Source organism: Marmota monax, unplaced genomic scaffold (genome assembly GCF_021218885.2).
Source record: "Marmota monax isolate L192 unplaced genomic scaffold, Marmota_monax_Labrador192_F-V1.1 WCK01_AAM20220418_F8-fsc00009, whole genome shotgun sequence".
Taxonomy (NCBI): domain Eukaryota; kingdom Metazoa; phylum Chordata; class Mammalia; order Rodentia; family Sciuridae; genus Marmota; species Marmota monax.
Window position 1 is genome coordinate 26073674 of NW_026694710.1, and position 12623 is coordinate 26086296.

General features: G+C 63.2%; 1 protein-coding gene across 6 annotated transcripts in view; it reads left to right on the forward strand.

The window, feature by feature from the left end:
- The first annotated feature begins 619 nt into the window (after nt 1-619).
- Sh3tc1 (SH3 domain and tetratricopeptide repeats 1) overlaps nt 620-12623 on the forward strand; it is a 45552-nt gene continuing 33548 nt past the window's right edge. The window contains exon 1 of one of the 6 annotated variants that reach the window (XM_046423582.2): nt 620-736. Coding sequence is in view for 1 of the 6 variants with exons in the window: in XM_046423580.2 (XP_046279536.1) it covers nt 10465-10571 (107 nt within the window). In the remaining 5 variants the exon portion in view is untranslated. Of the gene's footprint in view, nt 789-10264; nt 10572-10704; nt 11474-11620; nt 12587-12623 lie in introns of those variants that run through there. The other 5 variants (XM_046423581.2, XM_046423580.2, XM_046423579.2 and 2 more) reach the window with 5 other exon arrangements.

Below are 12623 nucleotides of genomic sequence, written 5' to 3' on the forward strand. Positions count from 1 at the left end.
GAAGTCCAGCTCAGGCCCCATGGCCAGCATGTCCCACTTCCAGACAGACCTGGTCCTTCCCCCAGGCCCCCACAAACCCCCTTTGGGGACCGAGAGTCAGCACCACCAGGATGCCTGATGTGTGTGTGGGGTGCTGTTTCAACATTTATTAACTGACCCTTCCCCCTTCACACCCCGGAGGTTGGCCGGGTACCTACCGCTCTGCTCTTCCATTTTAAAGGAGGCACAGGGAGGCTGAGAGACCTGCCTGGTGTCACACAGCCAGTCAGCAGACAGCGGCCCCACCCCTGTGCTCCGTGGGCTTGTGGGGGTACAGTGGGCCCTCAGGTGACGCCCACCTGTTGACATATGAAGGGACAAGTGCCATTTGGCACTGGATTGTCCCACAGTCTTGGCCTCTTTCCTCCATGCAGGCAGGTGGTGCCTGTCCCCCCTGCCCACCTCCCCACTCAGCCCCTCTGAAGCCTGGCCCGGCCTGGAGCTCCATTCTGAGTTCCCTGGGGCAGCTTCTCCCCGCCCTGCTCCGGAATGCTGGCCCAGAGCTGATAAGGAGGAGGCCAGGAGGCTGGCCCTGCCCAGGGGCGGGCCCTCCACCCCCCCCCCCCCAGCTCCAGCCATCCTGGGAGCCAGGGTGCTGCTCGGCACGACTGAGGGCTGAGACGGCAGCCGGAGCAGGTGAGGACCTGGAGCCTGCCCCCTCGGTGCTCCCCGCCTGGGTGGCACGGTCCTGCGGCAGGTCAGTTCTCGACCTCTGGGCTGAGACCTCTGTGCTGGGCCTCCGGAGACAGGTGAGGCTGGGGAGGGTGTGCATGGGGAGGGGGTGCGCCTGGAACCACCTGGCCGGGACGAGGGAGGGCCGTAGAAGGGCAGCCCGTGTCCTGTGTCTGAGAAGTGATGGGACTGTGTGCTGTGGGGTGGTAGGTGCGAGGTGGGGCTGCGACCTCCTGGGACCTGAGGACCCGGGCTGTGGAAAGGGGAGGATCTGGGGGCCTCCAGGGCCTCTGGCCACAGCTGGGGGCTCCCTTTCCTGGCTGAGTGCCTTGGGCCCATGGCTTGCTTCCGAGCCTCGGTCTTCTTGTCTGTAAGGTGGGAGCATCTTGCGTGCTCAGAACAATGTCCACAGCAGCTGCAGGGGACCCTGCAGTGTGGTGGCCCTAGAGAGGATCAGGAGCCCTGGGTGGGGGTCAAGGCTGTGCCCACCTCCAGGGCTGCCTGCCTCCCTGGATGCCAGCATCCAGGGTCTTAGGGAATCCAGAGCTCCCCCAGCCCCCAGCACAGCCCTCCCCTGCCCTCAGGCCAAAGTCCCTGGTGTGGCAGGGGACAGCCCCTCCTTCCTTGGGTGGGCCCTAGAGTGGGTTTGCAGGAGGGAGGGTCTGCAGCAGGCCTGAGTAGAGGGGCCTGACCTGGCGGGGTGGAGGCCCGTCGGCCCGTCTTTGGGCAGGAGGATCTCTAAGGCTGGCCCTCACAGGAGTCTGTGGACTCTGGCAGGAGGCCCTGAGGGTGAGTAGAGCAGCCTGGTGGCCAGAGGAGAAGCGGTGGCCTTCTCTGAGCCTGTTTCTCCTGGTGCACAGTGAGCCTGGGGCCCAGGGCCGGGCCTGAGCTGGGAGGATCTTTGTGTGGACCTGGGTGTGGACTGCGTGGGCCCAGGGGCAGATTGGTGTACCCTGAGGGAACGTACCCTCCGTCCCAGGGCAGGGGTGGCCTAGGCTGTCTGCAGCAGCTGGAGCTGGGTGCTGTTCCAAAGGCCTCTTTCCATCTCCTCGTCCTGCAGGGCAGTGAGGAGACTGTCAGGCTCACCGCAGAAGGAGGTGTGGCGGGGGCTCCTGGGTCGTTCCAAGGCTGGGCACGCAGGTGGCCTGGGGTGTCAGCGTAGGCAGCGAGCTCCAACCTGGCCCCGTCCCCAGCGCCGTCCACAGCGCCGTATCATTGGGCCTTAATGATTTGCCCTCCAATCTTGTCCAGCTTGCTCTGCGTTGCTGGGTCTTTATTATTATCATTATTCTGCAGTATCAGGATGGAACCCAGGGGTGCCCTACCACCGAGCCACAGCCCTATTTATTTTATTTTGAGACAGGGTTGGGCTGAGTTGCTTAGGGTCTCACTAAGTTGCTGAAGCTGGCTTTGAACTTGCGATCCTCCTGCCTCGGCCTCCCGAGCTATTGGGATCACAGTGTGTGCCACGGTGTCCGGGGGCTGGGCCTCTTTTGTAGGTTTCATTTGGTGGAATGTGTTTGGTTCAGAAGGCGGAGGAAGAGGGTGCAGAGCTCCCACCCCCCTGCCCAGGACCCTGTGCTTCCACCTAGTGTCCTTTTCTGTCCCGGGGTCCTCCCTCCCTGTCCCCCTCCTCCTCCTATGGACTGTCCACACATCCAAAAGGCAGGTGAGGAGTGGTCTTGTCCACCTGTACCTCCCGGGACTCCGGCCCTTCCAAGTGTTCTTCTGAACTTTGGTGGGTCAAGGTTCACATGTGCCACAGCGTTCAGGGTCCTTGGTGCCCTGTGCCTGCCCCCATATGATCCAGAAAGTCCCACACCCCATCCATCTGCATTTCACAGGCACGTCCCGGCTGGGATGTGGGCGACCCTCCGGGCTCTTTTACACTGAAGACCTGCCAGGGGTGGGAGGGGCTGTGGTCATCTGCGGCTCCTTTCTTTCCGCTCGGCTGTCCCGAGGTCTTTCCTTGCCGGCCCACAAGTCCACCCTCTCTACCACCGCGGCCTGCTGGGCGGGGCGGAGCTGGTGAGAAGACCTGACACCTCAGTGACTTCCAGGTGTTGTCATTGTCAACAGAGACTTGCAACCTCCCACACCTGCCGTTTCAGAGGAGGCAGCAATCTGCAGAGCGGGCAGGGGCAGGCCGCTGGTCAAAGGGTGAACACAGTCGTGGTTTTCCAGGTGCTGGTCACCTGCCCGCCGTTGACACCGTGTTCTCTGCAGCTGCCCAGGGTGTGCCGAGGGACACGGGGTGAGGAGGGTCTGCGCCGCCAGCCATCCCTCCCTCACCGCCGAGAGGAGGAGACACGGGGCAAGAGCCCAATTGGGAGGTGACAAAGGGTGTCTTGGGGTCAGGTCATGCTCCTTCTAAGGGAGGGACGGAGCCTCATTTCTCATCTTTCAAGACAGTAGGAGGAATGGACAGTCTGCGTGCTCGTCTGGGCTCTGTTGGCCACACGTGGACGCCTGTCCTCTCGCTGGGTCCCTCCCATCGGCCCTGTCCTCCATCTCGGTGGTGGGGAGGCCTGGCTGGAGGCTCAGACCCTATTCACAGGGCTTTGTCCACCCTCCTCCCCACCACCCCTTCCAGCCTGCGTCCCTCCCAGGACACAGACCTCCCTGCCCCTCCGACACCTGCCGTGCACCCAGGCCCTGCTCAGGTGTCACACCTCCAGGAAGAGCCTTTCCTGACTGCCGAGCAGAGTTCATGTCCTCACTTGTCACCGTGCCACCCTGCCACACCTGTCCCCACACAACTGGGTTTGGGGAGGAAGCCAGGGTGAGGTGTCATCCCTGCCACATGGCACCAAGGCCACACACTAGTGCAGGACTCTCCCTGTGACGCACCAGCCCTGGCAGGCGTGCTGGCCAGGACGGCGGAGCTGGCTCTGCTCCCACACCACAGGGAGGTGGCCCCTCGGTCCACAGGGAGGTGGCCCTGTACCTGGTTAGCCAACCACTGCCTCACATCAGTATGGACCCAGGCCACCTATGCCGCCACAGGGCTGGGGTGGACACTACCTTATATTGTTGTTCCAATTGTCCCAGCGCAGGCCACTGGGAGCCCCAGTGTTTGTGTCGGAGGTGCTGGGGACGGCACCCAGGGCCTCACACATGCGAGAGCTACACCCCCAGCTCTTTTATCATTTTCTCTTATTTATTTTGCAGTACTGGGAATGGAACCCAAGGCCGAGAGCATGCTAGGGACTGCTCTCCCACTGAGCCACATCCGGGCCCTTTTAAAAAATGTTACATTGTCTCACAAACTGGCCCAGCCTGGCCTCGAACTTATTTGCAGTCTCCTGCCCCAGCCTCCTGAGTAGCTGGGACTACAGGTGTGTGCCACCACACTGGGTGTTGGGAGTTCTTTCATGAGCTCTTACATCCTTAGAAAGACCCAGGCTCATCATTTTAGGGAAAATTGATCCATCCATCAATCATCTGGCCAACCCTCCCTCCCTCCCTCCCTCCCCGTCGTCCGTCTGTCCACTGTGCTTCCTTACTTCCTGCGCTGCCTGCGGACGCCCCAGGCCCCTGCTGGGAGTTTCCTCCCAGGGACTGCGTCTGGTGAACCTCTCGTGCTCCGAGGCTGGCTCACAGCACCTCCTCCAGGCAGCCCCCTGGCTGTCCCCAGCAGATGGGTGGTGCTTGCTGCCCAGTCCCTCTGACTGCCCTGTTGGCCACCCTGGCTGAGCTGTCTGTCTCCGTCCGTCTCCTTGCCTGTCTGTCCCTTGGCTGAGACCTCAGGAGGGCAGGGTGTCTGGTTCAGCGATGCCCTGGGTGCTCAGTGCTGGGCCTGGCCCAGAATAGGGCTGGACGAGGCCACTGCCGGTCCTGTCCCTGTGGAAGGCCAACGACAGTAGGTGCCTTCCCTGGTGGAGTCCCCTGTCTCCACGTGGGGCAGTGCAGGGCCCGGGCAGATGGCCAAGGCAGAGCAGAGGAGCAGCCCTCCTGGGGATTCCGGCCTGGTGGCTGCTCCGGGACACTCTCCATCTCCAAGCCACACCTGGGTACCGCGCCAGCCAGTGGAGGTGTGCCACTGCCACCCTGTCCTCTGAGTCCTGGGGGTGCAGGCAAGAGCAGCCTGGGGGCTCATTCCTGGCCTGGCATCAAAGCAGCGCCCTCTGGCCACGCCCCTGTGATGTCACCTGGGAAGCGTCACAGCTGGGCGCCAGGGCTGTGAAGGGTGCAGGTGTGGGTGTTGCCCGCCCAGGGGTTGCGGCTCGGAGGACGCCACCCAGTCCCTCTCTCCAGACTCCCAGTGGGCACAGCAGGGGCTGGAGGCCAGATGCTGCCAGGGACTGTCCACTCGCCTCATCCTGGGCCTCACGGAGGCTCCCATGCCTTGTGAGCCTCCACACTTGAGTGACTCCCCCCAGCAGCTGCCGAGGAGCAGGAGGGACGTATGGGGAGGAGGGGCCTGCCTGCACCGCTGGCCTGCAGAGGAGTGGGTTAGTGGGGCCTGACCCACCCCTGCTGGGGCCGCCGTCCTGTCCAGAGCACATGGGCCCTCTGCTCTCACTACTTGGTGGCCTGTGTGCACCGACACGGCCAGGCCCCCTTGCTGGCACCTCTGCTTATTGGTCATTCAGTGAACACCTGCAGAGTGCCATGCCGTGTCTGACAGGCCAGCACCTCCCTGGAGGACCGAGGAGGAGGCAGGTGTGGCCCCAATGGAGGTCCCGGATGGTGGGCTTGGGGTGCCGGGCACTGGCTGGTCTTGCATCAGGGGAGGCCTGGAGAATCGAGGCAGGTACAGGGGACACCCTGGGACAGCCGGGTGAGGTTGTGGGGGCGGCTGGATGGACCTGGTGGGGAGAAGGGTCCCGAGCTGGCTGCCTCCTGGGGCTGTGGACCTTGCCCAAGTCCACTGAGATGTCTTTCTGGGCTGGAGGCCGATGGAGAGGAAGCCCAGGTGGTACGGCCTCCAGCCCTTGGTCTGAGCCAGAGCCCTGGCAAAGCCAGCAGGGTAGGTAGATGCTTCTAGAAGTCACAAGGAGCAAGAACCCTAGAAGGTGACTCTGTGACAAGGTGAGGGAGGAGGTGTCCAGCAGGGGCTGCAGTCGGCAGGGCAGACCCTTGACAGGCAGATGCAGTCAGGATAGGGAGGGACAGGCTGAGGCAGCATGGACGGTGCTGGGGACCGAGGCAAGGTAACTCAGGGGCACGTGGGGTGGGTGGGTGGCATCTGCTGGCAGGGGTCATGGCACTGGCCGGAGCAGACAGCACTGAGGTTTTGCTGGGTGGAAGCAGCTGAGGGAGTAGGACGGGCAGTGCCAACACAGGCCAAGGTCACCAGGGTGACCTGCAGCCCAGCCTGTGTTGGCCACAGCTGGAGGTGGGGTGAGGAGGCAGGGCTGTGGGAACCCGCCTGAGCCCTCGGGCCCAGCTGGCAGGTAGTGCACTGGCTGGGAGCCTGTCTCCAGGGAGAGGGGCCGGCCAGGAGGACTTCGCTCCCCAGGGAGGGGTCTGGGTGGGGAGTGCTGGCAGGTTAATGTTTGCACAAGCCAAGGTCAAGATCAACCAGGATGACTGCGCTCCAGGGAATGTCAGGAATTCCGGCCAAGCTCTCACTCCTGAGTCAGGAATGTTGGGGCCCGGGGAGTGAGGGTCCTTGGGATTGGGGTGTCAGGATCTTGTCTGTGATCTGGGGCCTTCTTTCTCGTGTTCTTGGGAGAACGGCAGCCATGAAGCCCCCAACGTGGCCCCGTTTGGAGCCTCCTACTCCCGCCTCTTCTGTGCACCCCACAACCCCCAGGTCGGGTGGCCCATGGGGTGCTCTGCGAGCTGTGAGCTGGGCCTCGGGGACCTGGCCCGCAGGGCTGTCCAGTGCATAGCCTGGCCTGCTCCCTCGGCAGGGAAGGAGGCCCTTCTGCTCCTCCTCCTCCTCTGTGGCCAAGCCTCTTTATTGGGGTGTGAGGAGGCCATGTCCCTCTTCTACATGCCCTGCCCACGGAACAGCCCTGTCACCCCAGGGAAGAGCACTGTTCCCAGGGGTCCCTGTCATGCAGGAACAGCTGGGCTGTAGAGTCCTCCATCTCCCAGGCTGGGGACACACCTGCCCTGACAGCTGGCAGGCCACTGTCCTGTGGTGTTGTAGGGACAGACGAGGCAGGACACCAAAGATAGCAGGAAACAGTTTTATTTGACTGCAGCCAGGTTTTGCTGGACTCAGTTAATCCCCTGAACCCCGAGTTCAGGTAGTTTCAGAACTTTATACCCCGCGTGTAAGGGGAGGGGCTCAGAAGTTCCCAGTCTGCAGAAGTTCACATAAAAGCAGCTTTTTCTTTCACTGTTAACCCTTCAAGGACAGCCCCTGAGGAGGGGGGAGCTTCTCCTCCCCTTTCTCCCGTCCCCTGCCAGCTGTGACCATGGAGCCCAGTTATATCTTCTCTTATCTTAGGAATGTAGACATCTCTGTGAAGCCCAGCTCAAGGCCAGAGGCCTGTTTGCACATTTCCACAAACTATTATACTGGATACATTTGTGAAAAACTAGTGAGGGGGTGTCCAGCACCTGGAGTGCTGATTTCTTCCCTGCTAGTGGCCAAGTAAACAGGGGACAGGACAATAGGAAGCTTATCTACATTGGACTCTTTTGCTGACAGTCCTAAAATCAGCCCAGTTAAGACTTCTGTGGAGAAAGGGGGTGTCACTACAGTGGCTGCTCCAGGTTTGGCCAGACTGCGGAGGGCACCCTTCGCCGCAGGCCTGGGACGTGCTGTCTGCTTCCTGTCAGCCTGGGGCCCGCGCCCAGCCACTCATCCGGGTCCCGGCGGCCATCGGTCATCCGGGAAGCCTGTTTACTCCTGCAGCCTTGCTTTTGCAGAGGAGTTCCTGAAATTCTGGGGCCGGTGCACATTTTTGCTGGTTTCAGTGATAACCACAGACATTACAAACAGACTCCCTGTGCCAACAGGGGCTGTCCAGTCCTTCCTGTGTGGACCCTGCAGCAGGCACCTGCTCTTCTGGTGCCGAGGCTCACAGCACCGTCCCTGGGGGGTACAGGCGGGAGCCTGGGAGGCAGTCTCTGGGCAGGTTTCCCCCCGCCCCCCAACCTCAGGTCAGCCAGGGCTTGGGAACGCGTGTTCCTTGGAAGGTGGGCCTGGCGTCTTTGCCATTCTGGGGAACCCCCCGTTCAGAACCTGGGCAGGGGCTGGTCACTTAGGTCACCTTTAAAATGAAAGGCCCACATAGACCCCAGGAGCTCCCCTCCCGGCGCGTGTGGGTGAACTGTCCCCATTTGTTCGTGGAGGCTGGGCTCTTCCTTGCATGGCTGAGGCCAGTGTCTCAGGGGCCCTCGCTGTGCCATTCACTGGCCTGTCACCAGACGAGGTTCAGCGCTGCCTCCCCGTCATCTCGGCCCACTCCCATGTCCAAAGCCGGGTCCTCAGACCACACCACAGGCCTTCCGCCCCTGCGTTGTGGAGTCGTCCTGGCGGCCGCCTCGCCCACCTGTTGACCTCGTCTGTCCGTCTCCATGCTGGGACGGCAGAGATGTGAGGGCCCGACAGCCAGAGAGGACAGCACCTTCTCTCTGGCCTCCACAGGGGTAGGGGATGGGGGTGGTCACCTGTTCAAGGACAACCAGAGGCCCCGGCAGACGGCGTTTGCCTGGACAGGCCCCGGTGAGGCCTGGGCTGGAGCTCCCCGGGGCCCTGCACTCTTGGGGTCACTGTTGATGGCCTGCTGCAGGTCAGCCCTCAGGGCCAGCGTGCCAGGCCTCTCCTTAGCCGCCAGCATCCAGTTGCCAGAGTGGCCGTGGAGGCTCCAGCCTGGGTGTGTCTGGCTGCCGTGAGCTGCTGCTGGGCATGTGCTCTCCTGAGCATCCCTGTCCCCTGGGGTGCCCTGGGCCCGCCCTCTTGGTCTTTCTCCTTCTAAGAGTTTGTCCAGGAGCCTCCACTTCCAGGAAGCCTCTAGGATTTCGCCCTCTCTTCCTCCTCCCTGGCTTCCCTGTTCCCACCTGCCTATGGGACCTGGTGGGTAGGGACCAGGGGCAGGGCTGGGATAGTCGGGCCATCGTCACACGAGGCAGGTGTAGCTCCAAACCCCAGGGAGCTGAGGTGCCTGGAGGTGGAGAGGCAGGCCGTGGGGGGACGGCAGCCTGCATGGGGTTCTGGACCCGCCCCAGCTCGACCCTCCACAGGGTGCCGCTCACAGCTGTCCCGAGAACCGTCGCTGCTCTAAATGACACAATTAGGAAAGCCATTGTCTTGACTGACCACAGTGGTCACTGTTTTCCCTACTGGACTCAGAACACAAACACAAGAGCCCTCTGCAACAGGAGGGGGACGGGCACCCCACCTGCCTTGCTCCCAGGGCTGGACTGCAGCACTGGGCCCCTGTCTGGGGAGCCCCTGGGGGTGCTCGGCCACTGGGCCCTCCACAGGAGGGAACCTGCTGCCCACGGGCAGGGTAGACCCCAGGCCGACTAAGGGCAGGAGGGTCCACCGAAGGGGTCCTCAGGAAGCCACAGCTAAGGGCTTGACTAGGGACTTTGGAGGCCATAACTGGGCCCTGGTGGTGGCTGGGGCTTCCCCACAGGATAGATTAGGGACAGGTTTGGGCCCTTCCCGGTGCTCCCAGTCTGGCAAGTCCGTCTCTGAGGAAACCTCTGAGCGTGCTCCAGGTGGAGGACCGGGCGAGATGGGACGGCAGGAGTGTGCCCTGGAGGAGGCCCCGAGTGTGCCGGGGCAGCTCAAAGCCACATGGGCCCCTGCAGGAGGCCCTGCTGGCAAAGGCCTTTCCTGTGTCCTGGTGGGACTCGGAGGCCACCTCCCAGGTGAGCCGTGCTCCCGTCCTGGGTGAGTCCTGCCCTTGCATTTTAGCCTTAGGGGACGTCCAGGGCGCTGGGGTGGAGCTGTGGCTTCTGCACTGGCTGGACAAGGCGTCCCCCTGGCCTGGAGTACTGGGCCCTGGGGCCTCCTGCAGGCAGATGGTGCTCCCCAGAGGGTGCTGCTCCTCACAGGAGCAAGTCCCTCCAGGGCCTGTCACTCTGCCCAGCTCCACTGCTCCTGGGGCCTCTGCAGCAAGGAGACAGGGACTCCAGAGCCTCCGGGTCCTGCCTGCAGGTCACTGGCCGCCAGGCCCGTAGAGTCGCTAGCACCGGCTGGCCTCTCTGACGAGGGAAAAGGGACGAGGGGTCGTTGCTTTGGGGCTTGGTGGTTGAAGGCATGGGTATCTGGTCACCTGCAGAGCCCTGCACTCTGGGCCAGGGTGGCCTCCTGGGCTCCTGGGCAGAGCGTGCTGCTTTTCCTCTGCTGGACTTCAGCACCCAGAGCCTCTGGCTGGGAGGGAGGGTGGGGACGTGGGCTGGGCTTCAGCCGGTCACTCCAACAGGAGTCACGGGAATGTTTGGTCAGGCTGTTTTGACCACCCACGGGGTGAGGGTCACCTGGAGGGTTGTGGCGTCTTCCTGACAGATGACAGCGTGTTCTCTACCCCTGTGTCAGGGTCAGAACCACTGAGCTGGGAGGGCACTTAGTGGTTTCCACCAGGGGGAAACCGAGGCTCTGGGAAGGGACAGGTGGCCCTGGGAACGCCAGCTGGGCTGGGCTTCAGGAGGCTGGGCAGGCAGGGCCGTCCATCCAGCAGCCCCAGGAGGGCCCTGGTTGTAAAGCCCTGGACCCAGAACACACCTGCTCCTTCCTCAGCGGCCGGAGCTGGGGGGAGGCGGGTCCCGCACACAGTGTGGGGGGGGTCCTGGAAAAGCCCTGGGCTGCAGCCAAGAGCTCGGCTGTAGACAAACAGGATGCCGGGTCTTGGGCTCCGCCTGGGACAATGGCCGGGAGAGGAAACGCCTCTTGACCCTGGTGTGGACAGGGGCCCATCCAGGACCTCTTTCAGCATAGCTCCCAGGTACACAGGCCCAGGGAAGCCAGAATGTCGGGGTCTTCACCCTCCAGAGTCTGGGCAGAGAGCGGGTGGCCCGCGCACCCACTGTCAGCCCCTCACAGAGGGAGACAGGATGGGGGGTGCTCCCAGGGCGTGGTGCAGGCCAGCCCCAGCCTGAGGGGCAGGCACAGAGGGCTGGGGCAGGAGGCTGGCCCATGTTCAGTCCTGCTTCTTTCTGAGTCCCAGGGGGCCAGGCCAGGGGTTCCCTGTCATGGCCGCAGCCTTGGCCAGCTAGAGCTCTCCCGTCCCAACCCCAGGTGGGGCTGCAGCCAGAAGGCAGGTAAAGAGGTGAAGGTTCTGGCCAGTCTCCCAGGTGGGACACACTGGCCAGCTGAGGAGCAGGACAGCCCCTCTCCTCCCCCAGAATGTTCCTATGACCTGGGCGCAGGAGTGAGGAACTGTGTCTGTGTGCCCACGAGTGTGTGTGTGTCCTTAGGCCCACACGTGTGTGCCCACGTGCACAGAACTGGAAGGGGAACAGAGAGCAGAGCCCGAGGGCTGCTAGCTGGTGGACTTCCCCAATCCCAGTGCCAAACGGGAGCCTGGGTGCCCCCTGGCCTCCACCCCAGAGCCTGGGGACTGGCAGTGGGCAGGCGGGGACAGGGCCTGGCACCCACCCAGGAAGGGGCTAATGATCAATCGCGGCCAGCGCTGGCCTCTCATTGCTGCCCCAGGCTCTGGGAGGAAGTGGGGCAGGAAGCAGGGGCGGTGGTGGCTGCTCTGCAGTCAGCCTCTGTGGGCGGCTTCTGCCTGCCCCGGCCAGCTGCAGACAGCCCCGTGGACAGCCAGCACCAAGCAGAGTTGGGACAGGCCACCTGCACCCTTGGCCTGGTGGGCCTGAGAGGTGTCTCAGGAGCAGAGCTCAGGTACGGCGGGCTCTGGGGCGGGAGGGAGGGCGGTGGACCGCCAGGCGGCTGTGTTGGCAGACACACAGTGGCCGTCTTTGTGTCTAGGAATAGCCTCCCACCTTCCACTTTCTGGGAACATTCTTCAGACTGTCTGCAGTGGGGGTGGGGCAGGACTGCTGTAGGCCAAGGGAGGCTGTCACCAGGCCCCCCCACGGTGCTGCCAGACCCTCTCAGGGATTATCATGTGATCTGACATGAGAATTCATTTACAAGCGCCTCACAGTGACCTCATGGCCACACTGACCTCGGGGTGTGCCCCCAGGGTCTGGATGAGACATGGGAACGGAGCCAGGGACAAGGGGTTCTGGGCCAGTGTGTCCCAAGTGTGGCCAGCCCTGGGTCATCGCAGGCCACATTGGCACGACTGCTGATGCAGCACCTCCGCATAGCCCGCAGTGCCACTGTGGGTGTGACCAGGCCACTCCAAAGTCACCCTGGGTCTTTTTTACATCAAAGAACAAGATAAGTGGCTGGACCAGGGCCACCAACCAAAAATTCCTGGGCCCAGCCTTCCAGCCTCACGTCCTGCCCAGGACATGTGGCCTCAGAAGCCCCATGGAGACCTTCTGCAGGCCGAGGGTGACCTCCCCAGGGACCTAGGACCCCCCCCCCCCCCCCAGTCTGGGATGCAACAACGGTAGGCGGAGCCAGGGCGTGGGAGCATGAGGTTGACGGGCCCTGTGCAGCGTGTCACGTGAGAGGTCACCTCTCCCCACAAACTCCATGACGTGGGCACCGGCAGCCCCGCCACACAGAGAGAAAGAGACGAGCGGTCATGTCCTCGGCTGCCCTGACAGTGACCCTTGGTGGCCCGCAGTGACACTGTGTTCTCAGAGTTCTGGAGGCTGGAGCTGCAGACAGGCTGGGCAGGGCCAGGCTGCGCCCAGAGGCCCCACGAGGGTCCTGCTCTTCCTGCCCTGGAGCCCAGGGCTGCTGGGCCTGTGGTCAGGTCACCCAGGCTCTGGCCCTGCGGTCCCAGGGCCTCTCCATGGGTCTGCCTCTCTTTCTCATGAGGACACCCGGCACTGGGTGAGGGCCACCCTTGTCCAGCAGGACTCAGCTCAGCTGAAGGTGATTCCACGTGAGGCTCAGCCCGCGGTCCCTGGGG